The 25,302-nt window shown below is 43.3% G+C and overlaps 1 protein-coding gene across 1 annotated transcript; it reads left to right on the top strand.

Moving 5' to 3' along the window:
- The first annotated feature begins 5,212 nt into the window (after positions 1-5,212).
- Positions 5,213-18,035, top strand: LOC124048556 (trimeric intracellular cation channel type B-like). The gene is made up of 6 exons (XM_046369469.1): positions 5,213-5,624; positions 11,438-11,594; positions 14,783-14,967; positions 15,864-15,951; positions 16,265-16,382; positions 16,967-18,035. Exons 1-6 carry the CDS (start codon positions 5,501-5,503, stop codon positions 17,276-17,278), a joined length of 984 nt encoding a protein of 327 aa, XP_046225425.1. The 5' UTR covers positions 5,213-5,500; the 3' UTR covers positions 17,279-18,035.
- Positions 18,036-25,302: the final 7,267 nt, after the last annotated feature.

Genomic DNA, 25,302 nt, shown 5'->3' with positions numbered 1-25,302 from the left:
ATATTCTCCCGGCTGCGCCCAGTGTCCTTTACCGTCTAATTCCTCCTCCCATGTCCAAATCTCCAAATGATGCAGTCTCTCCCATTGCAACTGCTCTTCCCGATTAACATGGAGAGTAGGCTCAGGTCTGAATCCTGACTCTGCCACTCTCTCTCTGCGCTTTCCCGTTACCTTCGGTTTTCGATCTGTATAGCAATGCTTTCCTTCTCGATTCCATACGTGTATAGCCCTCTTCGCATTGCTGTAGGGAATCCCAGGCGGGGTCCTGCGCTCGCTCTGGGTCGGCCGCCCACCTGTCGATTTCTTCCCAAGTATAATCCCTGCTTCTGCCGTCCATAACGTCCTCCTTCAGATCCTGCCAGTTCACACGCTGCTCGGTCTGTGAATGGTGGTGGGTGATTCTGTAACTAAGTTTGTCTGTTGTTTGAAGAGAGTCAGACCGAAATGCAGCGTGTAGGTTACACATGACTTTTAATGAACATAATGCGGTACATGAAATAACTGAAGAAGAAAACAACAAACGAGTGAAACTAATTACAGCCTATCTGGTGACTAACACAGAGACAGGTACAATCACCCACGAAATACAACGCGCACTCAGGCTACCTAAATACGGTTCCCAATCCGAGACAACGAGAATCAGCTGACTCCAATTAGGAATCGCCTCAGGCAGCCAAGCCTAACTAGACACACCCCTAATAATACACACTCCCAATTAATACAAACCCCAATACGAAATACAACATATAAACCCATGTCACACCCTGGCCTACCCAAACATATAACAAAAACACAAGATACAATGACCAAGGCGTGACAGACTGTACATGTACAGTGGGGCAAAAAAGTATTTAGTCAGCCACCAATTGTACAAGTTCTCCCACTTAAAAAGATGAGAGGGGCCTGTAATTTTCATCATAGGTACACTTCAACTATGACAGAAAAAATGAGAAAAAAAATCCAGAAAATCACATTGTAGGATTTGTAATGAATTTATTTGCAAATGATGGTGGAAATGTTTACGTATGTTTATCGAAGGAAACATTGAAAATGACATTAGCCTGCGTCAGCACCAAAGCCACCACTACCTCATGGACTTGTGAAATCTCCAGTACATGATCTGTCACAATCTACTGGCCTGTATTGTGCATTACAGTCCGTGGGTACTGGGCAGGAGCGTTCCCACATTCATTCCCAGTTGCTGACGAATATAGAAATCATAACTATACAATGCTGACCTCTGCTGGCAATGATTTAGGTTTGTTGAGCCCAAAGAGGTAGATGACTCTCGTGTCCAAAAGCTTGTTTTAGCATGGGCAGCTCCAGGGCCCGCAAATCAGTTGGACAGGCATTTGATTTCCATAGGGGGGCACGTTTTATTCATGGAACATCCTATGTGTGCATGCACTTGAGCACAAATGATTTGAATGGGTGTTATAGTAAAACTGTAGGGTGGCAAGTAGCCTAGTGGTTAAGAGCATCGGGCCAGTAACTGAAAGGTTGCTGGTTCAAAACCCTGAGCCAACTAGGTGAATATTTCTGATGTGCCCTTGAGCAAGGCATTCAACCCAAGTTGCTTTGGATGAGAGTGCCTGTTAAATGACCTAGATGTCAGCAGAACATTTAAGTTTGGGGAAGCTTACAATTTATCCTACCGATCTGCACGGCAGTTATGTTTTTTGTGGAACTGTTTCATTTCAATAATGACAGCCTATAAATCAATCAAATGTATTTATAAAGCCCTTGTTACATCAGCAGATGTCACAACGTGCTATCCTGAAGCCAAGCCTAAAACCCCAAACAGCAAGCAATGCAGATGTAGAAGCACGGTGGCTCTAAAAAACTCCCTTGAAAGGCAGGGTTTCTAGGAAGAAACCTAGAGAGGAACCAGGCTCTGAGAGGTGGCCAGTCCTCTTCTGGCTGTGCTGGGTGGAGAAAACTTCCATCATCAACTACGTAAAAAAACATAGGCCTATAAAGCTGACAAATATAAACCTGATGAAAATTCAGGACAGGTTCTTTCAATGCATTCATCTGTCTACTCCATCTGCCTGCCTCCTTTTCTACAGTATCTGTCTTGAGCTACCTCTAGTGAAGTGCGACATTAACCACGTTTCCATCCACAGTTGTTACGCGAGTAAAGTCATATTGTGTAAAAAAGAAAGATTGGTTTGTTAGACAATGTGGGATCTTTATGTGTTGGTGAAATTAGTTATGCAGGAAATGACGGTGGCAATGCCTTTATGTGCAAATATTGATACAATAACCATCATTTTGAGGTACATTTGGAGTCAATGATATGGTGTGTGGTCCTCTCACTACGACTCGGGAAACCATGTAGTTTATTAGGCCACAGACAAAATAAGTTATGATAAACCTCACAGTGATGAGTTTGATGCTGCTTTCCAATAAATATCGAGTGTCTTTTTCTGGTGACGTGATGATCTATGCTTGACCGCCATTTGACATCAAAAAAATATTCTCACTCTTATCCGTAATAATCTCAAGACCAGGGTAAGGCACATTTGCTATTAAACCAACAGTTTTTGTGACAAAACTATGGTAGAGTTGAAAATGCGATGGAAACACATTGAACTTTAGATTTTTATTTGCTACATGAAAACCTAAGCGAAAATGTAAATTGTACAGTATTTGCAACATGTCATCACGCACTGATTTTTATCCAAACCAGGGGCACAACCTTCACTGGGGACGAGGGGACACGCCCCCCCCCCTTCTTGCCCCCCCCTGTTTTATCATTGGAATGTGATACAAAACAAGGCAAAGGTGTGCGTTAGGAACCTTGCGGACGCCTCCGAGCGGTCGGATAGGCTGTTTTGAAGTGTTTATCCGACTGGATAAAAAAAAAAAAATCTAATAATAATAATTATGCCTCACCCACTTCTAAAACCAAAGTTGCGTCTGTGGTGGAAACATACCACTTGGTGGGAAAAGGGACATATTTTCTTTATGCAGATTCTAGAATATTCACATGAAAATCTGTTGCCAATTGGATGGAAACCTAGCTAGTGTATCAAATCAAATCAACTGGGTCCAACCCAAAGCTGTCACACAACATTGTATCATCTAGCCCAGTGGTTCCCAAACTTTTTATAGTCCCGTACCCCTTCAAACATTCAACCTCCAGCTCAAATGTTATTTTTTTGCCATCACTGTAAGCCTGCCACACACACTATACGATACATTTATTTGTAAGTCGCTCTGGATAAGAGCGTCTGCTAAATGACTTAAATGTAAAATGTAAATGTAAACATAAGAATGAGCGTGAGTTTCTGTCACAACCCGGCTCGTGTGAAGTGAAAAATAGCTCTTAAAAAAAGGGCACAAATAATAATATAATAATAATCAATAATTTTGCTATTTATTCAACCATCTTACATATAAAATCTTATTTGTTAATCGAAAATTGTGAATAACTCACCACAGGTTAATGTGAAGGGTGTGCTTGAAAGGATGCACATAACTCTGCAATGTTGGGTTGTATTGGAGAGAGTCTCAGTCTTACATAATTTCCCACACACAACCTGTGCCTGTATTTAGTCTGCATGCTAGTGAGGGCCGAGAATCCACTCTCACATAGGTACGTGGTTGCAAAGGGCGTCAGAGTCTTAAAATCGCAATTTGCCAAGCCAGGATACAGTGGCTTCTGATTAAATAAAATTTTCACAGAACCACTTGTTGCAATTTTGATGAGGCTCTCTTGTTCAGATATCAGTAAGTGGACTGGAGGCAGGGCATGAAAGGGATAACGAATCCAGTTGTTTGTGTCATCCGGTTTGGGAAAGTACCTGCGTAATTGCACACCTAACTCACTCAGGTGCTTCGTTATATCACATTTGACATTGTCCGTAAGCTTGAGTTCATGACTTGATATGACATGCCACACTATTTTTGTCCAGACAGCATCAGATTCATGGTCTACACATACTGAGACAGAGGGGCGCTGTTTCGCTCGCTCAGATGCTTTATCTGAGATTGAGATGTGCCTTTCTGTGGGAGCTTGTCTCGGGTCAAATAAACAATGAATATTTCCATATTTTATTTGGACGAGCATGGAGGTAGAGTAGGGCGGGCCAGGCCCCATAAACGCTGGCCCTGGGCAGCGCCATTGAGGACTTTCCCCATTTTGAAGTAGTCAACTGGGTGGGACCTCCTATGGGTTAAGGAAGGATCACATAATTCCATCCAGGTCACCAGGAGAGATTATCAGACAACATAGCCGTGGGAAGTAGTGGTGCTGAGGGTGCTGCAGGATCCTGTGAAAAAAAATCATAATTAAAATAAGTTTTTTTAAAGCCCTTTACTGGTCCTTTACTAGTCCTGTATAAAGGCCCGATATAGCCATCTGTTAACATCAGCAAAAAAATACAAAATAACAAAAATCGTAGAACCCCCACCCCAAACATCTTCCTGCAGGCTATGTCAGCTAATGAATTATACCTCTGAGCAAACGTTCCATAACTGCAGGTGGCAGCAAAACGCCAATCTTGGATTTATACCAGTTCAAGCAACATGCTCCAAGTGGCAGTGTGTACCCTTTCAGTTTGTTTGCCAATTTATAGATATAGAAGAAGAACATTTATTGAAAATTGAGGTGGGCTCCATGGCGCTGCCGTGCTCTCACAGGCGCCATAATGGGACAGATACAAAGACGCGATGTCTATCTAAGTCTATGGGTGAGCCCCCAATTTAAACTACAGTAGGCAGACATGTTCTTGTTCATGTTCATGAACTGCTCGATCAAAATAAACCTACACATAAAACATGCATCCCGTTTTTCTTTTTGACAGGTAGGCTTTCATACTGTAATGACTGATGCAAAGTTCAGCTACACAGTTGTTACACGCTACCTATGCACAATGTAAACAGTTGCAACCATAATAAGCTGTGCACAACTGTACCTGCTGCTCATGTCATTACAAATACGTAAATAGTTGCAACTCTGTATGCTTGTGTGTGTGTGTGTGTGTGTGTGTGTGTGTGTGTGTGTGTGTGTGTGTGTGTGTGTGTGTGTGTGTGTGTGTGTGTGTGTGTGTGTGTGTGTGTGTGTGTGTGTGTGTGTGTGTGTGTCCACGCGCGTGCAGAAGTGCACTGCGAGAACCTGTCCTATAGCGTCACTCCTCGAGCCACACACGCACCTCTGATTGGCTCATCCTTCCACTTCTTGCCAATCAGAGAGCCCCGCTCGCTCCAACCGCCACACCGTTGACGGACCGACGTAGCCGGAATTCCGCATCCTGATGTCAATGGCCTTGCATTGGCTGTCCCCTGTCCATTAGGGAGCCGTTGCTGACCGCTAACCAGGTGTTGCCAGTTTTGCGCTCGTCAGAACCAGCTGTTTCGATCTGAACTCTGAAGACAAGACAGACACGACAGACTGCTACAGATGCTCGGTGTTGGACGACTGCCACTTATTTAAACACCTCGAAGATTAGAAGTAGAGAGCACTCAACTCGAGGGATTCCAGAGTAACAGAAATATGGATTTGTTTGGGGTTCTGCATTTGGACGAAGTGTCCCATGGACTCGCTGGTCTGTCCATGTTTCCACACTTTGACACGGCACATTACGTTGTCTCAGTGATGGCACTGCGAGAACAGCCAGGTAAGCAAAGACCGTTCCAACGGCGGGTTGACATTGACCGGTCTAGTTCACCACAGGAGCCCAGCTATAACTGTTATAACGCTTAATCTATCTACTAGCCGATTGACTGTTTTGCCTCGTTACTTTCCATATTTCCACACTAGACACAGTACGCGTTCGATTAAGCGTGTGAGAACGTGAACCTTTTAGAGCGCGTTCCACACAATTCAACGTTGTTGGCCACGTTGAATGTTGACGTAGTCTACCGTTATGTTTTCATTTTCGAAATAACCACAGCTGGGTGGCATAATGATTTTAGGGAATGGATAACTGCTGCGGGATTCATTTGAGAATTGTCATCCCTCATATAACAAAAGTGACAAAGTTATGCATGAGTCCTAGCTAAATCTATTTAAGTTTTTATCTATTTGCCCAGTTGACTTTAACAAGGTCGAGTCATGCCGCTTTTGCACCCTTGAAGTTCATATAGTGGACAGTGATTGTACACACACACACACACACACATACACATACACACACACACACAATCCCCCTCCCACAAACATAGTGAGATTGTGTATTGTGCTGTATCAGGGCGTGGGGACTAATGATTTAAGATTAAAACTGTAGCCTGAACTGTATGTAAGTGGAGATTTGCAGATATAAGATTTTTGATACTCTGTGCTTGAGAAGGGAGGTGAAAGAGACCCATCAATAATTGAATGGGCCTCCTCTCTGAATGGGCCTCCTCTCTCAATACTGCCTCAAGACTCACGGATGGAAAAACGTGACCCAAATGTAGATTATGACCTACAGTAGGCTATAAATGGATAATAACACAGAACGTGTGATTTAGAGAACACAACTACTGTAGCCTATTCTTCATGAATCACGATAATGTTGTTTATGTTAAGCTTAAAGGTCAATGAAAGTAAATTAGTCAATGGCATGGCTGTATTGACGTCATAGAGATGTTATCTTAACATTTACAATAAACACATTATCACTGGCACTATCCATTGTGATATAGGTATCCATTGTGATATAGGTAGCAGCTACAGTACAGGCCTACTGGACATCGGGTTGCCTGACACTATGCCAAGTCTGTTATATTTATGTCACTCTTATAGTGGCTCAGTTTAGAGACGAGTGGAGTTTTACAATTTCAATGTTGACCTTTTCCCCAAACAAACCAGACCTGAGTTCAAAATAAAAGAAACATATTCAAGCATTTACTCTAGTCTGTCTGGAGTGCCAGACATATTGGTTCCATTGTGGCAGGCAAGCTCAGTCAAGCCCAGATAAAGAATTTGAAATGATATCTAATAGTACTTGAACCCAGGTCTGAAACAAACAGCAGGGTTAGAGCTAGTGTGGCTTCACTGACTTGTGTTGCATCTCATTCCCTCTGGCTTGTCAATACCTCAGCCGCTGCTGATCCTATAGGCTATGATCTGCATCCCAAATGGCACCATATTCCCTACAAAATTTGGAATAGGGTGTCAATTGGGGTACAGTCTGTCCCACAGGCTTCCTGGGTGTGAGTGATTGAGTAATGGGGGGGGGGTTGCCCTCGTGCAGTTTTCCTCTGCTGTCAACCTCCCAAAATATCACACGGTCACCCAACATGCACCAATGGTCCTAATATAACCCCTCCCCTGGGTGTGTGGAGAATGTGTGTGTGTGACACGATATGGTCATAGCCTTGCCTGTATTATGATGGCTTCTACAACACAGAAAGCCATATTAGTGGAATCTACAGCCATATCAGGGATCAATTCTAGAACTTATGCCACAGAGAAATGATTAGATTCTAAGTTCCAAATCCTATTTTTGTCCCAGAAAGGAATGTTCCAAAGGAGCCTGTTCTTTCCCCCTCTGTCTTCCATTCTGTTCTGGCTGACCTTCATTTTTAGACAGCACTGGATCTTGTCATGATTCCCACAAAGCACTCAGACTTGACATTTTTCATGGAAATAACTGGCACATTGTACATTTAGAGCCACTTGAAAAGCACCACTGATATGTAGATGGTGTTTATAATAAACACCAAGTATTTTTCATGAGCACTTGTTTTTTATACAGTTATTTCAAGCTGTGTCCAAACAAACTTCACTGAGTGAGTTGTGCAGGAAGTGGGAGGTCTGTCTGCCATCTAAAATGGAAAAATGCAGCATTAGTTCATTCTGTGTACAGTCTGTAATCTAAAAAGTGCCCCATCCTCAAGTTCTCACAGAGGTGACCTAGCCCAGAGAGACAGACACAGAAAGACAAACGGACTGAACGAGAGAGAGAAGTCACTCCCGGACTCTGAGGATTCTGTGACGTAAAACTAGTCTCTCAGAGCGACATACATCGGTGTTTTCTAAACGGGGTCTAGTAACAAACCGCAGCTCAATAGAAACCCAGTAAATGAACCCGGTAGACTGGAACAACAGAGAGACAGGGGTTACACCACATTCTGGTCCTTCCTGTTTGGAGAGAGCGCACGTGAAAAATCATAGACTGGGGCCAACTCTACTCACCACAACAAACTACATAGCAGCACGACACCAGGATGTTGTCTTTACTTTACCCATAACTATCCAAGAAGGCCAGCCTGACAGCGAGATCAGATTTGACTTGTAAATGACCTCTGAATGCAAAATGTGCTAGTAACCAAGGTCTCTCGAGGCATGGTGGTCAGGGTGAAGTGTAGTGTCTCCTGCACAACCTAAAAAAGCTTAACCTCTGCAGGGTTACTCTTTCTGCTGGTTTGCGACGAGAGATTGGATTCCAGCAAGTGTTCCTTTTTGGGGTGTAATTTGTCACACTGTACCTGTCCAAATGCAAAAGTAAAGGGGTCACAAAATGTCACAATGGAAACACTTCCTGTCTTTTATTGGGACTGTATTCAACAGGCAAATACTGTGATTCACGGAAGGAGAAGCACAGCACTTTACATGACGTAATTCAAATGTTTTATGCTTTCTCTTGAAGCAAAAACTCAACAACCCACACAATGAAAATCCCTAGCTGGCAGCATAACCAGTTCACCCATTCTCAAGGGATTCTCAGTGTGACGATTCAACGAGCTTCAATAATTACAGATATGCCATGGAACACAACCTCTCACCTCTCTTGTTTACTTATGCTAAATAGGGGGGAAGCAGCCTTCCTTAATTTTTGTTGCTTGGCTGGCTCTGCTGCTTTTATAGCCCTCAAGGCATGAACTGCTTTTCAACTACAGGAAGCTCATCACAGCTAATTTCACACACTGCTGCTGTATGTGGCGAAACACACTGCTCCAGGCCTTTGTGACAAAATAACCAACTCTGTTTCTCTGCTGTCTGATCAGTTCTCATGGGAGAAAGAAATCCTCTCCCTAAACAGTGCTACGTGTTATCAACACTATGCCTATACTCAGGCGATATAACACCTACAGCAGATGCTGTGTACACATTTGCATACATGTCATTGACCTAACTATCTGCACTATTTATCATTGAACTCTTTTGTATAGGCTTATTCATGAATGTTGTGCCTTTTGGTTATGTTACAGGTTACAGTATGTTTCCCAGTAGACAGGTATGTTACTACTTCATAAGTACAACTTATTACTACATTATCATTACCGTAACAATCCCATCCACCTTCTATACAAATCCATCCAGAGTCATGCAGTATGTATAGACTGTATATGGCTCTGAGTAAACTCATCTTTAGAGATCCACTGTTGACAAATCTTCTACCCAGAAGGCTTTGTCCCAGATCTGGTGCATGCATGGCCGCCACGCTTTCCTTTGTTAGTTTACTACCTTCATTTAACCTAGCCTAGTCCCAGATCTGTTTGTGTGGACTTGCGAACTGTTTGGTGTGACAACTCTCATAGGAGTTGGTAAGAGAACACAAACAGATCTGGGACCCGGGGTATATTTAAATGGGTAGGTTAAATATTTCACCATAACAACCTGTTAAGCGTTGTTGTGTCAGTGATCCCAAGGAGCCATGGTTACACTGCTCCTCCTGCTATCACAGTGATTTACTGTTTACTAAGCTCGTTAAAAGGTTATTACGGCTGTTATTACCTTCCGTCAATTGACCGCGACCTGCTTTCAATTGATGGTTTGCATGACTGCAGTTCTTTTGATTAGGGATGTTGTTGATGTGCTGTAACCCCGACTTGAGTTGCAACATTAACTACCTTGCTCCAACGGCAAATGGCGCAAACGCCGCCGATGGTACCATGTAGGCTGTCGGTTCTGATGTGTGTGTGTGTGTTCAGATGGGTACTGTTGCGCAAAGCTGAGTGTCCATCTATAGTGAACTGATGCACAAGATACATTTTCATCTGCTATTGACTGGTTGTGCAAATGGGTGTTTGGTGATGCCTGAGATTTGGAGTTGTGCGGAACCGTTGGTGTATGTTTTGTGTGTTTTTATTTGTGCATATTTGCTTTGTGTGTATTTCTGTATGTGTGTGTGCCAACTGTACTGTCACTCACCCTCTCTTGGAAACAGGTAATCACTAATCCGCATTGCTTGATCTATATCATGTGATATGTAAACGGTATGCCAGGAACCCTGCGATTTGATAGTTACACTGCAGATACGGTTGTAGTTCCTCCTGTAAAACCTCTCTTAACCTCTCTCCCCTAACCACTGTTGGATGTGTGGTTGTTTGTTGGAGTTTGGTCAAGGTATTGTTGCTACCAACTCCAGAACACACATTGCCACAGAAGAGCTGCATGGATTTGATTTCTCTCTCTCCACTGTTTCCAATTTATCCTGTCAATAAAACTCTCAAAATACAGGAAAATAGATTTGTTTTTAGAAAACACAACAGGATAAACACTACTGTCGTTTTTTAATTATTGAGACAATGGGAAGTGTCTTTATAAAGGAAGCCTTAGTTGTGTTCAAGAGAGAGAGAACTCTAAATAACATGGCTTCCTAGTTGTGTTTGTGCTCAGGGCAGGAAGGTTCCTTGCCTGCCTCTCCAGGAGTCTTTAATCTCTTCAATCCCTCAGATTAACCAGGCTGGCATTACAGGATTTAGTTAGCGTGGGGCTAACCTTGAGGCTAGGAAGTAGACTACTTGGGAACTGGCCAATTAAGATGAGGAAGGGCCAGAGCCAAGGTGCTAAATATGGCTCTGAGAAGGACCTCAGCTATGTACGTCCTATGCTCACATGGTGGACTGGACTGGTAGGAACTTGATCCTGTACATCAGCAGACTCCATCACCATCAACAATCATTTTCTGGACCACCTCCCTCCATTCAAGCCATGACCTTTTTGACCCTCCATCTTTGGTGACCAAGTGGTTGCAACTTGATCTTGTACATGACTAGTACATTTTCACCATGTGAACATACTATATTTAGCCATATTTTTGACATTTATTTGTCAGAGTAGGTGGGGTTTATTAGCTTGTTTGCCACACTGTTTGTGGTGTAATGACCTTTTGGCTGACCTGAGTGACCCAACCTGTGTCTGTCCCTAATACATAGACTTCCACTTTCTTAATAGTCTATCCTAGTTGATCTAGAATTCCTTCCTAGAAGCAGTGACCATAGTCTGAGTGAAGGAGACAATACTTATCTTAATTGAGCAGATACCAGCCCTAATCAACAATCAACTTTTGAGCTCTTTACTCTGAAGCCCTAAACTGATTCTCATATCTGTATCAAAATGTGTGTAGGTGAGACGAGCACATATCCTAGTCCTGTGGCTGACCTGGTTCTCAGTTCTATATCTACTGTAGTTAATATTTAAATTGCCCTGGACACATTGTGTCATGTGTTATATTGCACTTTATTTTACTTAAACTAACCGCTGTGGGCTGGGTTTCAGGAGCTCTGGAGGTGGCGCGGAGGAGCCCGTTTGCCTGCTGGTTCAGTTCCATGCTCTACTGCTTCGGAGGGGGCATTCTCTCAGGTTTCATGATGGCTGAGGCCCCCATAGCCTTCCTGTCCAACAGCACCAGCGTTCTCATGGCCTCTGTCATATGGTGAGTCCTCTATTAGGTTTAAGAGATCAGAGGGAGGTAGGGGACAGATATGGAGAGAGAGGCCCCTATAGCCCCTATGTTGAACAGCGCCAATGGCCTCTGTCATATGGTGAGTAGAGAGGAGGGGGGGGGGGTGGAGTGTGGGCTAGAGAGTGAGGAATCACAGGAAAACAGCCCAACGTGCAGTGTCTCTGGGAAAGACATTGGAATACACACTAGAATACTGTGTAGATTGCGTTCAGTGGACCCTGAGAACCAATGGACCATAGATTCTCTGAGGTGTATCCAGACTGGGAGAGCCTCACAGCAGGGGAACGTGGCTGAATAAAATACACCTATTAAAACATTTTTTAAAACTCATCTACCATAATTCCTTTTCAATACCATAGGGTTTAGTGCCCTCTGCTGGGTGGAACCCAACATGCATACATGTATGCAACATTTGTTTACTGACTGAACTGTGCTGTACATTATTTTTAAACAAGGACATTTAAGAACCTGTCTTTGTCAAATCAAATCAAGCTTTATTTATTTCAGACATGGAATGCAACGCAATTTGCTTTACAGGGGGGAAAAAAGAAGCTTATTTACTACACAAGATTTTTTAAAACAAAATAGTGACACAAACTGAACAACTAAAAAGCACCCTTAGGGAAATAAAAGCTAAGAATCTGTTTTTTTAAGATCTCTTTTAAATATGTCCAGTTTCAGCTCCCCTCTGGTTAGCTGGCAGGCTATTCCAGAGGCTGGGGCATAACCACTGAAGGCTGCCTCTCCATGCCTCTTGGTCCTAGGCTTTGAGATAGACCCTACCCTGAAGAACGTCTTAAGGCTAGGCGTCCTGCTAACGGGACAACTTCCTGTGAAGCTGGAGGGCGCGCAATTCAAATAAATCATACGAATTATGAATATTAAACATTTAGGAGCATACAAGTGTCTTATAGCGGTTAAAATCTTAAATTGTTAATCTAACTGTACTGTCTGCTTTACAGCGAAAACATGCCATGCGATTGTTTGAGGACTGCGCCCCACATCAAAATATTTTTCCAGCAGCACAGGTTTCATAAATTCAAATCCTCCTCTGATTTGTCATCTAAAAGGGTCCCAGCTACAACATGTAGTGTCGTTTTGTTAGAATCCTTCTTTATATCCCAAAAAGTCAGTTTAGTTGGCGCCATCGATTTTGAGTAATCCAGTCATTCAACATGCAGAGAAAGGAATCCAAAAAGCTACCGCTAAACTTCGATAAAACGAGTCAAAATACCTTTCTATTTAATTCTCAGATACCCTAAAATGTAATTAAAACTATAATATTTCATATGGAAAGATGTTCAATTGGAAAACGATATTAGCAGGTGTGCATCCTCTTCGTCCCGCTCACATGGACTGATTTCCAAGACTGTATCCCTGTACTAAAAGTCATAATTCTTCCTTGTTTGGGAAGAAAGACACCTGAAACCTTGAACGAAGACTACTGACATCCAGGGGAAGCAATATGAATTGCATACTGGGAGCTAGATAAACATTTTCCCTATACATTCTATGGGAATTTCTGGTTGGGTTTTATTAAAAATAATTTATGGTTTTTCTCTTACCATATCTATTGTTAGTCTCCTACAATATTTTAACATTTCTACAAACTTCAAAGGGTTTTCTTTCCAATGGTACCAATTATATGCATATCCTGGCTTCAGGGCCTGAGCAACAGGCAGTTTACTTTGGACACGTCAGTCAGGTGGAAATGGAGAAAAATAGTTAAAAGGCCAGAGGACCTGAGGGACCGACTGAGTACATACCTTAAAAGTATGTCTGACATGTATTGGGGTGCACAATTGTGGATGGATTTGGAAACCAATAGAATGTTAAAATTCATTTGAAATCTCGCAGGCAGTGCAGAGACCTTAAAACTGGTATAATGTGTGCTCTCATCAGTGCCCATGCTGCAGCATCCTGTATGTTTAGCAGTTGACCAATGGCTTTCTTGGGTAGACCAGACAGGAGAGCAATTACAGTAGTCAAGCCTGCTTGTAATAAAAGCATGGATGAGTCTTGTCTGTATCAGCCTGAGAGAGAAACGGCCACACCTTGTTCACATTCCCAATGTTTGATTTTGATTCCCCTTTGATTCCCTCTCTGTGCTTTGGCTCCAAGTACCTCGGTCTTGATTTAGCTGGAGGAACTTGTGTGCCACCCAAGTATTTAAATCACTAATACAGTCTAATCATTTATTTGTGGAGCTAAAATCCTCTAGTGACACAAATGTAAAGTCGTGTATCTTCTGTGTAGCAGTGAAAATAAATGTTGTGCCTTCTCATAATAACTGAACAGTACCAGAACCTTGTGGAACTCCACATATGATATGTATTTTCTGAGTTATGTTCACCAAGGGTGACAAACTCTCAACTGGTTAAATAGGTCTTAAATCAATTTAGAACCGAACAGGAGAGACCAACCCACCTCTCCAGTCTGTCCAGAAGGACATCGCAGTCAACCGTGTCGAATGCAGCACCTAAATATAAGAGTACAGACAGAGCTGTTTGGCATCCAGGTTGGGTCTAAGATCATTTACCACTTTAAATTCAATTTTAGTTACCTTGTGGATTTTAGTAGGTCTATGGGTGTTTTGATAACATACACTTGTGTAACAGAATATGCAAATAAGTGGGTAAATGACCACACAGGAATTAGCCAGTCTTGGTCCCAGATCTATTTGTGCTGTATATGTTTAGCATGGCAATTTTGACCATGGGATTTGGCAAGACTGCACAAACTGATCTGGGACCAGGCTAGAATATGTAATTATTCAATTACAATCAAGGTAATATATACTGGGGGCTCCTGAGTGGCGCAGGGGTCTAAGGCACTGCTCCTCAGTGCGAGGCATTACTGCAGTCCCTGTTTTATCACCGTTATAATGTGGATTGGAGCAGCAAGGCGTTTTGCTGTAATATATTACTCACTACTTTGTGAATGTATATTGTGTGGTTGTGGGAAGAATTTAGTAAAATACTGCCCTCTGTTGGCCAAATAGAAGACTGCTTGCTGTTAACAGACAGTATGGCTGGGGGTTTACTAGAGTAAACTGAATGTGAACATAGAACTCATTCTCAAATGTCTGCCGGTATGTGTGTGTGTACATACATTTCTGTGTGAGTCCTGGCTTGGATGTGTGTGTGTGTGTATTCTAGGTACCTGGTGTTCTACTGCCCCCAGGACGTGGTGTACTCCTGTTCCAACACCTTCCCTCTGCGTCTGGTGCTGACGGGTATGAAGGAGGTGACCCGCACATGGAAGGTCCTTGGGGGTGTGGCTCAGGCACACAGCAAGTACAAGGATGGACTGCTGGTGATGATCGCTATAGGATGGGCTAAAGGTACAGTAGGCATCTATTTTGAATGCAATCCGCACAAGCATAGTCTGATAACCATACAGATTCTAACAACCTCTGGCCACTATATGCTATGCTAAGGTACCACTGTGTGTGTATACAGACAAGCATGCGAAATATGCCCATACACACACACACATAGATGCATAAACGCTCTCTCTCCCACTTATAAAGTATACTCAACATCTAGTTTTCATTTACATCCAGTTGAGTTGTCAACCAACTTAAATTCACCATGTCATTGTTTTAAGGTTAAAAGTCGGGTGGAAAAAAAGATCAAATTCCCTTACGTTGAGGACTTTCTGCAAATCCAATCCGTTTCCCACGTTGATTCAACGTCATCACATAGATGTTTTGTTGTTGAAATGACGTGGAGAGAGCATTGAATCAACCAGTTTTTGCCCAGTGGGTACGTTGTGTGCAAATCAAGTTGGAAAGTAAAGCCTTTGTAGGTAGTCATTCATAAGACTCGTTTGAGAAATGTAATGGATTTGAAAACCATGACTGTTGTCGTTGTTAATGTCCTGAGTTTTGGTCCTTACAAATGTTTCTACATAACATGAGGTTAAGTTGACACTAATTGTGATCCTGAAAATGAAGCCCGGAAGCCTTTACACACACTATATTCTTAGTATTTATTTAGCAACAAACAAACTCATTGAGTTTACTTTTTAGACAAATTACTGGACCGAAAGAGTATAATGCAACTAGCCTGGTCCCAGATTTGTTTGTGCTGTTTAACAAACTCATATGGTCATTGTCATGCCAAACAGACCACTGGAGCTGACAAGACTGCACAAACAGATCTGGGATCAGGCTACACAGGCTACTGTAACAGCCCAGGACAATTACACAGTGTTTACTTCTCTCTTTCTCTTCAGGTGCTGGAGGGGGTCTGATCAGTAACTTTGAGCAGCTGGTACGAGGAGTCTGGAAGCCAGAGACCAACGAGCTTCTCAAGATGACCTAGTAAGTCTCCTCTACCAGTGCTTGTACTTGGCTCTGTGTGATGTTGTGCACAGAAACACAGTGACATAATTGGAGACTCACTGAGTGACAGATCTGTCGCTGACTGTGTTTGACTTTGACTTTGATCTGTTGTTGTGTGATACTGTCTGTCTGGTGGGCTTCTCCCTATTCTGATACGGGAGAGCGAGGAGGAGAGTGAGAGAGGAGATCCTGAATGCCTACCCGCTGTGACTCTCAATCTGTTCAGAAGCACAATGGTGAAGTCATGACATCTGAGTTGACCGCTGACCTTTTAACCGTTATGTTTGTGCAGCCCCACTAAGGTCACCTTGATAGGAGCGGTGCTGTTTGCCCTGCAGCAGAACCAGTACCTTCCTGTCCAGAAACAGCACCTCATGCTGCTCTACACTGTCTTCACCGTCGTCAACAAGGTCAGTCACTGACCTAACCCTCAGTCAAACCCTAGCCTCAACCTTAACACTATAGGACTCGTATGTTTATCGGACCCAGATCAAGCCTAGACATGAACTAATAAAGCATACTCAATAGACGATCTCAGCTGAAAGTTGTTGTTTTTTTAAACACAGGAATAGGTTTATTCATCTGGGTCTGGGAAAACAGCCAGGACATAAAGTTTATGGAAGTCAAACAACATTCTTAAATGTATTAAGTAGTAGTGTTCGAATAACCTACCTTTATCATTAGCTATGACTCAACATTAGTCTTGGTGTTGCCCCAGCAGGAGATTTTTGTATCGTTTTCATCTTGTTGCGTCATTCTTTCTCAATCCTCTCACACTGAGGTCTCCTGCTCTCGACTCTGATGAATCTAAGCACAGGTTTTCAGAACTCTCTCAAATGTTCATTTGGAGTTCACCGGTCAACTCACTAAAAATAGCATTTAATCTGATTAAGCATCTGTTTACCTCATTAGTCATTTTTGTAGTAGTTAGTGTATTTTCATCACACCACCCTCTCTCTTTCCTCTAAATCCTTCCACCCCTCTTTTTTTTCAGACAAGGATGATGCTGACCGGCTCCTCTTCCTCACCCTTTGCTCCCATCGAGTCTGTCGTATACAGCACATTCTTCGCTGGTCCGTCACCATCCTCATATACCACCCTCACCACAGAGGCCGAGACCCTTGTAGTGAAGAAGCCGTCCACAGCCACTAAGAAGAGCATCAAAGAGGCCTGTGAGAGCCTGAATGGAGTAGCCCCAGGCTCCCCGTCCAAGACTGCTGCACACAAGAGGGGAAAGGGCTCCCCGAAGAAGGCCAAAGAGCAACCGGAAAGCACTGAAACTGAGAGCAATAAGAAGAGTGACTAGTGACTGTATACTGTATTATATAGTCGATAGAATGGACAGCCACTTATCACACTAGAATTTGACTGGTAAAGGCATGGGTACACTTAATATGGCCGCCAGTCCACCCATTGTTAGTACATTGACTTGAATGGGGATGTCCATTCTATAAATTATATTTCTATGCTGTGATGCCCTCCTTGTCCTGTGACACCGTCATCCTGTGATAGGTCCCAATTTGCTCACTTCCCCACCCCCTTGGTCCTAACACTTTGATGTGTGTAGATGTGTAAGCAATATGGTGAAAGCTTCACCACTACTTGTATATACTTATCCAGATCCTTCGGATCTTCAAACATCAATTATGGCTAGGGTTGCAAAATTCCAGCAACTTTCAATAAATTCCCTGGTTTTCCTGAAATCCCAGTTGGATTCCTGGAATCAGGGAATAATCAGGAAATCTGGAGTCTTCCAACCAGGACTTTTGAAAACCTAGGGAAATGATTGAACGTTCCAGAAATTTTGCAACGCTAGTTATGGCCAAGTGGGAGGAAATTGGGGACCGGCTGAATGAGTGCAAATATAATCTATGCTGATTTTAATATATTATACAGTAAATGTATCTATTTTACTATTTTATATTGAAGTTTGATAATCCTTTTCTAATTATGCGTTGATGAATCCAGTTTTTACTAAGGGATAAATACTGTCCATGATGCTGATCGATGACTGTCAGCCACGGTTTAACTGTATTTTAATATTAAATATTCTGTTTTATTGACCTGTTTCCTTCTATGAAATGTTTTAAGATTTTACATATAGAGTTTCTATAATTATTACTCTAGATGTTCTATTCTATTTATACTCTAGGCTTGAATTACACATTTCTAAATTGAATGCCTTCTGGTGCACTTACTCTTTTGTGAATGCTTTAAAGTCTCTTGAGCACTTCAAAAGTACATGATCACGTTCACTGTAATCGGAGTCCTTGTCGTTCTCATACAGTAACACCGAAATGCGAACACTTGGACATTTGAAGACATTTGTATGGTAAAACCTTTAGTTGATAACCTTTTAGTTCATACAAAGATGTTCAGATACAGCGTCTCGAAGCTCTAAGTCGACCTACCGATAATGTATTTCTTCAATTATATTCTCACCTGTAACAATGGCTCGTATTTATCTTATTGTGAGCTGTGGTCATGTCCAGGGCAAGACTCATTTAACGAGGCCAAGGAAAGGTCAGATTATAGCTGAGGGCAACTATTGTGCAATAATGCTGCCCTTATGTGTCTCGGTCTATTGGTTGTTTTCCCTAATGTCTTTGATTTGGAACAGAAACTATTGGAGCTCACAGATGTAACATTTCTATCATTGCATCATTGTAGCATCAGAACTTGATTGATAGCTCACCCACTTTCACCACCTAAGGAAAAGAAAATCTGGAAATCCTTCAAGTTCACAAAATAACCTCAGAGTTTGGAAAGGAGTCCCACAGGAATACAAATTAAGAACAGAGGTGGTGTTCAAACTAGTCGTAAAGGAGTCTTGTAGCAGATATCTGTCTTTCTAATGCTCACAGTCCACAGAGGTGCCACCACCTCTGCATGTCAATTAGTGTCATCTCTCAGTGTGTGTGTGTGTGTATGACCACTTCCGCGAGTGCTTGTGTTCATGCTCTGTGTGTATGTGACTCTAAGGGTGCACTCTGAGTCCTGGGTAGTTAAAATCGCTGTCTCTCGCTCTCTCAATTCAATTTGCTTTATTGACATGAGGTAACATTTACATTTACATTTAAGTCATTTAGCAGACGCTCTTATCCAGAGCGACTTACAAATTGTAACAATGTACATATTGCCAAAGCTTACTTTGGGATTTACAATATTAACATAATGAATAATAATAATCAGTATTGTCAACGGGACAACAGTAACAACAATAACCAAGGGTCAAAATAAGCATACATTGAACATCAAGGACATGTGCAGGTTGTTTGGTTTGTCAAACACTGTCCCTCATCTTATGGCAGGCAGAAATGTAGTGCGCTGCCAACCCACATCTCTCTGCGTCCTCCCCCAACAGGACGGGTAGCCTGTCCTCATCAGAGTGGTCTTTGAAACCTTGAATATCTTTATTTAAATCATATAAAAATAGTCAGGGAATGCAGCTCTGTCTCAGGTTCAGTGGTTGCATAGCCTTTCCTCTACATCAGTTATTCCAAATTAAAATGTCATTCACATTTAAAAAATATCTAGATTTTTTAATTCACATTTTCAAACAGTATATTTATGTTTTCCAACTGTTCTATACATTTGGGTGTTTTTTCCCCCCTTTGTCTGAGTAGCCTCATTTCACTGCCAAAAGTATAATTGAACCATCTAGTGTTCAGCGAAACAATGTCAAATACAGGTAGCCTAGTCAAATAATGAACATCCAATCACATTAACCATTACTCACTCACGGGAAATCTTCACTCTTGCGCAGACATTTAGAAAGGAAACATCAGAATTTGAAAAATATAGTGTGTGTGCGGCAGGCTTACAATGATGGCAAACTGTGCTCACTGAGCCTGTACTTTGTCAAGGTTTTGTTCAGTAACCATGGTCAAGTAGTTTGCCACGGTGTACTATCGATTAAGGGCCAGATCACTGCATTTCGCTTGTGCTTGTGTTTCCCAATAAGTAATGTTTTGTTTTGATCTCATTGATTGGATGTTCTGGTTCTGAGGTTTCAATTGTGTTAGTCGAACAGGTTTGTGAACTCCGTCCCAGGACCAGCTGGATGAGGGGACTCTTTTCTTTGCTCAGCTCTAGGTATTACGGGGCTTGGTAATGATATGACAGGGGGTCACTGAATTTGAGATGTTTCCATTTCAATTGCTCTTTTTTGAGTTTTTATTATTAGTGGATATTGGCCGAATTCAAGCCTGTGTGCATTGTTTGTAGTTTTCCTCTGGACAGGTAGGAGGATCTTATAGAACTCTGCATGCAGGGTTTCAACAGGGTGTTTGTCACATTGGGTGAAATCCTGTTTTGCAAGTGGACCCCACACCTCACTGCAATGAAGTGTAATTGGTTCAATGTCACATTCAATTAGCCACATTTTAATAGGTATTTCAATTTGAATTTGTTTTTGATGCCATAGAATGCCCTGCATGCTTTTTCTCTCAGTTCATTCATTGCATCATTAAGGTGTCCAATTGAGCACATTCTTAAACCTAAGTAATTGTGTTATGTGCAGTGCCAATTGAGAACTTTGGTATAATTCCCGGAGATCTGGATCTTCTCTGTAAAATCATTATTTTAGTTTTTTGAGGTTTACTGCCAGGGCACAGGTATGGCAGTACTGCACTAGCAGGTCCAGGCTCTGCTGTAAGGCCATGTGCTGTGGTGACAGCAGGTATAGGTCATCTGCGAAGAGTAGGCATTTAACCTCTGAATTGTGGAGACTAACACCAGGGGCTGAGGATGTTTTCTAGAATAGTGGCCAATTCGTTGATGTAAATATTGAAGAGTGCAGGGTTCAGATTGCAACCCTGGCAAAGGCCCCGCCGCTGGTTAAAGAATTGTTATTTTTTGCAAATTGATTTAATTATGTCATATGTTTTACCATATACACCACTTTCAATAACTTTGTAGTGTAATAACTTTGCCCTGTATGCCAAATAGAATCAAATGCTTTTTGGAAGTCGATAAAGCAATTTTGGTATTATTTTGGCGGACATGTTTATCTATCAGGGTGTGTAGGGTGTAAATATGATCGGTTGTGCGATGTTTTGGTATGAATCCAATTGGGCTTTTATTCAAGACAATGTGCTTATGGAATAAAATGCAAATTAATTACTTAAAAATCATACAATGTGATTTTCTGGATTTCTGTTTTAGATTCCGTCTCTCACAGTTGAAGTGAACCTATGATAAAAATTACAGACCTCTACATGCTCTGTAAGTAGGAAAACCTGCAAAACCGGCAGTGTATCAAATACTTGTTCTCCCCACTGTAGTTGTTGTTTGATGCTAGATTGATACCTTCTCTACTATGAGTGGATGTGCTATCCAGAAAGTTATCTAAGAGTGTTTGGATAGTAGGCCATCATTGTAAATAAGAATGTGTTCTTAACTAACTTGTCTCGTTAAATAAAGGTTAAATAAAAAAATAAAAAATAAAATATTTTGCTTACTGGTTGCATTCTGGTATTCTTCTGTGCTGTTTTGTATGAATTTCTGATGCTGTACAGCTTACTGGGCTGTGAATGTGTGGTTGTTTCCATAATCTGGCTGTGATCAGACAGAGGTGTTAGTGGCTTGACGGTGAATGAGCTGAGAGAGAAAGGGTCAATGTCTATTATCATGTAGTCTACTGTGCTGTGGCCAAGAGGTGGGTAGGTAGGAGACCTGCGGCAACTTCCTGTGCTTACCGGAGGGCGAGAGAGACCGGGCAGGCACAGTGTTATGCTGTGGAGTGCATGGTGTCCCCAGTGCGGGTGCATAGCCCGGTGCGGTACATACCAGCTCCTCGTATCGGCCGGGCTAGAGTGGGCATCGAGCCAGGTGCCATGAAGCCGGCTCTACGCATCTGGTCTCCAGTGCGTCTCCTTGGGCCGGCATACATGGCACCAGCCTTACGCATGGTGTCCCCGGTTCGCCTGCACAGCCCAGTGCGGACTATTCCACCTCGCCGCACTGGCAGGGCGACCGGGGGCATTCAAAGAGGTAAGGGTGGGCAGGCTCGGTGCTCAAGAGCTCCAGTGCGCCTGCACGGTCCGGTCTATCCAGTGCCATCTCCAAGCACCAGCCCTCCGGTGGCAGCACCCCGCACCAGGCTGTCTCTCCGTCTCAGCCAACACAGGTGCTGCCGCCTCTCCAGCGCTGCCAGAGCCTTCTTCCTCTCCAGCGCTGGAGTCTCCCGTCTGTCCAGAGCTGCTAGAGTCTCCCGTCTGTCCAGAGCTGCTAGAGCCGCCGGTCAGCCAGGATCCGCCAGGATCCGCCAGAGCCGCCGGTCAGCCAGGATCCGCCAGAGCCGCCGGTCAGCCAGGATCTGCCAGAGCCGCCGTTCAGCCAGGATCCGCCAGAGCCGCCGTTCAGCCAGGATCCGCCAGAGCCGCCGTTCAGCCAGGAGCCGCGAGAGCCGTCAGCCAGCCAGGAGCTGCCCTTCAGTCCGGAGCTGCCCTTTAGTCCCGAGCTGCCCATCAGTCCCGAGCTGCCCCTCAGTCCGGAGCTGCCCCTCAGTCCAGTGGGGCCATTTAGTAGGGTTGCCAATCCTAGGTCGGCGGCGAGGGTCGCCGTTCCTTGGAGGAGACTGAAGCGGACAAAGTCTATGGTGGAGTGGGGTCCACGTCCTGCGCCAGACCTGCCACCGCAGACAAATGCCCACCCAGGTCCTCCCCTATAGGTTCAGGTTTTGCGGCCGGAGTCCGCACCTTGGGGGGGGGGGGGGGGGGGTACTGTCACGTTCTGACCATAGTTATTTTTGTGTTTTCTATGTTGGGTTTGTTGTTTGGCCTGATATGGTTTTCAATCAGAGGCAGGTGTTTGTCATTGTCTCTGATTGGGAACCATATTTAGGTAGCCTGTTTTGTGTTGGGTTTTGTGGGTGATTGTCTTCTGTCTTTGTGTCATTGCACCAGATAGGATTGTTTTGGTTTTCACATTTGTTTTGTATTTTATAGTGTTCTCGTGTTGAACTCTAACCACACTGCATTTTGGTCCACCTCTCCTTCAACGGAAGAAAACCGTTACATGAGCACATTTTCCTGTGCCTGGAAATGGCATGTTTCTTCCTCAAGGGTGGGGAAGCTCTCCTCTGAGCAATATGGGCATTCTGAAAGGGGGATATATATTGTGAAAAGGATATTTTTCTGTCAGTACACGTCATTTTTTCAGTTTCAACCAAATGATATTTACCAATCTTGAGGGTATCAATTAGATTTTGTAGTTCGGATTTGTACCAAATGATCCTCCAGAGTCTCCGCCTCTATTGACAGAGCTGTGTTTCTGTGACGGCACAGCTACCTCTTTTGTAGCTTGTGGGGCATGGAGTGACAGTGTCTGTCTTACACCATGTCTCCTGCAGAATGACGACATCAACATCTTATAAGATTTATTTATTTTTATCTTCAGGGATGTTCCGCATGAAGGCGATTTCATGCTGCAGCAAGAAAGAATAGCACAGTCAGAAATACAGTAACTACTAAGTTGTTAAGAGTGTGATGAACAAGATCTCTCTCTCTCCCCCACAGCAAAAGGGCCAGGAAGGAGACAGGGGATAAGCCAAGGGCATGGCATGTTGTGCGTTAGGACTGTCAGGGTGTCTGTGTCAAACACACAGCAGATAGGATATTAGGCTGAGTTAAATACAGGGGATATGTCCGAAATGGCACACTATTCCTTATATAGTGCCCATTCGGCTCTAGTCAAAAGTAGTGCACTATGTAGGTAGGGTGCTCTTTGGGACGCAGACAGGGTCAGGGAGAGGAGGGTTTAGCTATCAAGGAATATTTCATATTGACACCAGCAATTACCTGGAGGTTATTTCTTTAGGGTTAAATCGACTTATCTCAACACCTTGCCTACGCTACTACTTCTGCTTGTCTGTTTTTTGAGTGATGAGGAGCTCTATTCAGTCTGTATCGTTGAAGCATTACAGATTGGGTGATAACAATTTAAGGACAATTTACGATTGAGTCGACATATAGATCGACATGTAGATTATTGAAAAACTAGGTAAATATACTGAACAAAAATATAAATATATCCTCTCAAGTGGCGCAGCGATCAATGGCACTTTATCGCAAGTGCGTGAGGCGTCACTACAGACCCGGGTTCGATCGCAGGCTGTGTCGCAGACGGCCGCGACCGGGAGACCCATGAAGCTGCACACAATTGGCCCAGCTTGGTAAGGGTTTGGCCAGCTGTGATGTCCTTGTCCAAATTTCTTACATCCCTGTTAGTGAGCATTTCTCCTTTGCCAACATAATCCATCCACTTGACAGGTGTGGTATATCAAGAAGATGATTAAACAGCATGATCATTACACAAATGCATTTTGTGCTGGGGACAATAAAAGTTCACACTAAAATGTGCAGTCTTGTCATACAAGACAATGCTACAGCTGTCTTAAGTTTTAAAGGGGAGCTTTCTACTGTATCTCAACACCTTGTCTACAGCTACTAATTCTGCTTGTTTGTTTTTTGAGCGATGAGGAGTGCAATCTAACTAAATTGGCATGCTGACGCAGGAATGGCCACCAGAGCTTTTGCCAGAGAATGTAATGTTCATTTCTCTACCATAAGCCGCCTCCGACATCGTTTTTGGCAGTACATACAACCGGCCTCATAACCACAGACCATGTGTAACCATGCCAGCCCAGGACCTCCACGTTCGGCTTCTTCACATCCGGGATCATTTGAGACCATTTACCCAGACAGCTGATGAAACTCTGTTGTGTTTGCACAACCAAAATTGTTTTGCACAAACTGTCAGAAACCGTCTCAGGGAAGCTCATTTGCATGCTCGTCATCTTTACCAGAGTTTTGACCTGATGGCAGTTTTGCGTCGTAACCGACTTCAGTGGGCAAATGCTCCCATTCGATGGTCACTAGCACGCTGGAGAAGTGTAAATCGGATAAATCCTGGTTTCAACTGTACCAGGCAGATGGCAGACAGCTTGTATGGCGTTGTGTGGGCGAACTTTTTGCTGATGTCAACGTTGTAAACAGAGTGCCCCATGGTAACGGTGGGGTTATGGTGTGGGCAGGTATAAGCTACGGACAACAAACACAATTGCATTTCATCGATGGCAATTTGAATGCACAGAGATACCGTGACGAGATCCCGAGGCCCATTGTCGTGCCATTCATCCACCGCCATCACCTCAGGTTCCAGCATGATAATGCATGGCCCCATGATACAAGGATCCTGACATCATTTCTGGAGGCCGAACATGTCCCAGTTCTTCCTTGGCCTGCATACTCACCAGACATGTCACTTGAAGCATGCTTGTGACACTCTGGAACGACAGCGTTTACGACAGCGTTTTCCAGTTCCCGC

Source organism: Oncorhynchus gorbuscha, linkage group LG11, assembly GCF_021184085.1.
Source record: "Oncorhynchus gorbuscha isolate QuinsamMale2020 ecotype Even-year linkage group LG11, OgorEven_v1.0, whole genome shotgun sequence".
Lineage (NCBI taxonomy): Eukaryota > Metazoa > Chordata > Actinopteri > Salmoniformes > Salmonidae > Oncorhynchus > Oncorhynchus gorbuscha.
This window is presented reverse-complemented; position numbering and strand designations above follow the sequence as displayed.

Bases quoted from the DNA above. Each gene is read 5' to 3' on its own strand.
- LOC124048556 (XM_046369469.1), top strand. From the start codon at position 5,501: ATGGATTTGTTTGGGGTTCTGCATTTGGACGAAGTGTCCCATGGACTC. The intron at 11,595-14,782 runs GTGAGTCCTCTA...TGTGTATTCTAG, and splicing joins CTCATGGCCTCTGTCATATG to GTACCTGGTGTTCTACTGCC. The intron at 16,383-16,966 runs GTCAGTCACTGA...CTTTTTTTTCAG, and splicing joins TCTTCACCGTCGTCAACAAG to ACAAGGATGATGCTGACCGG.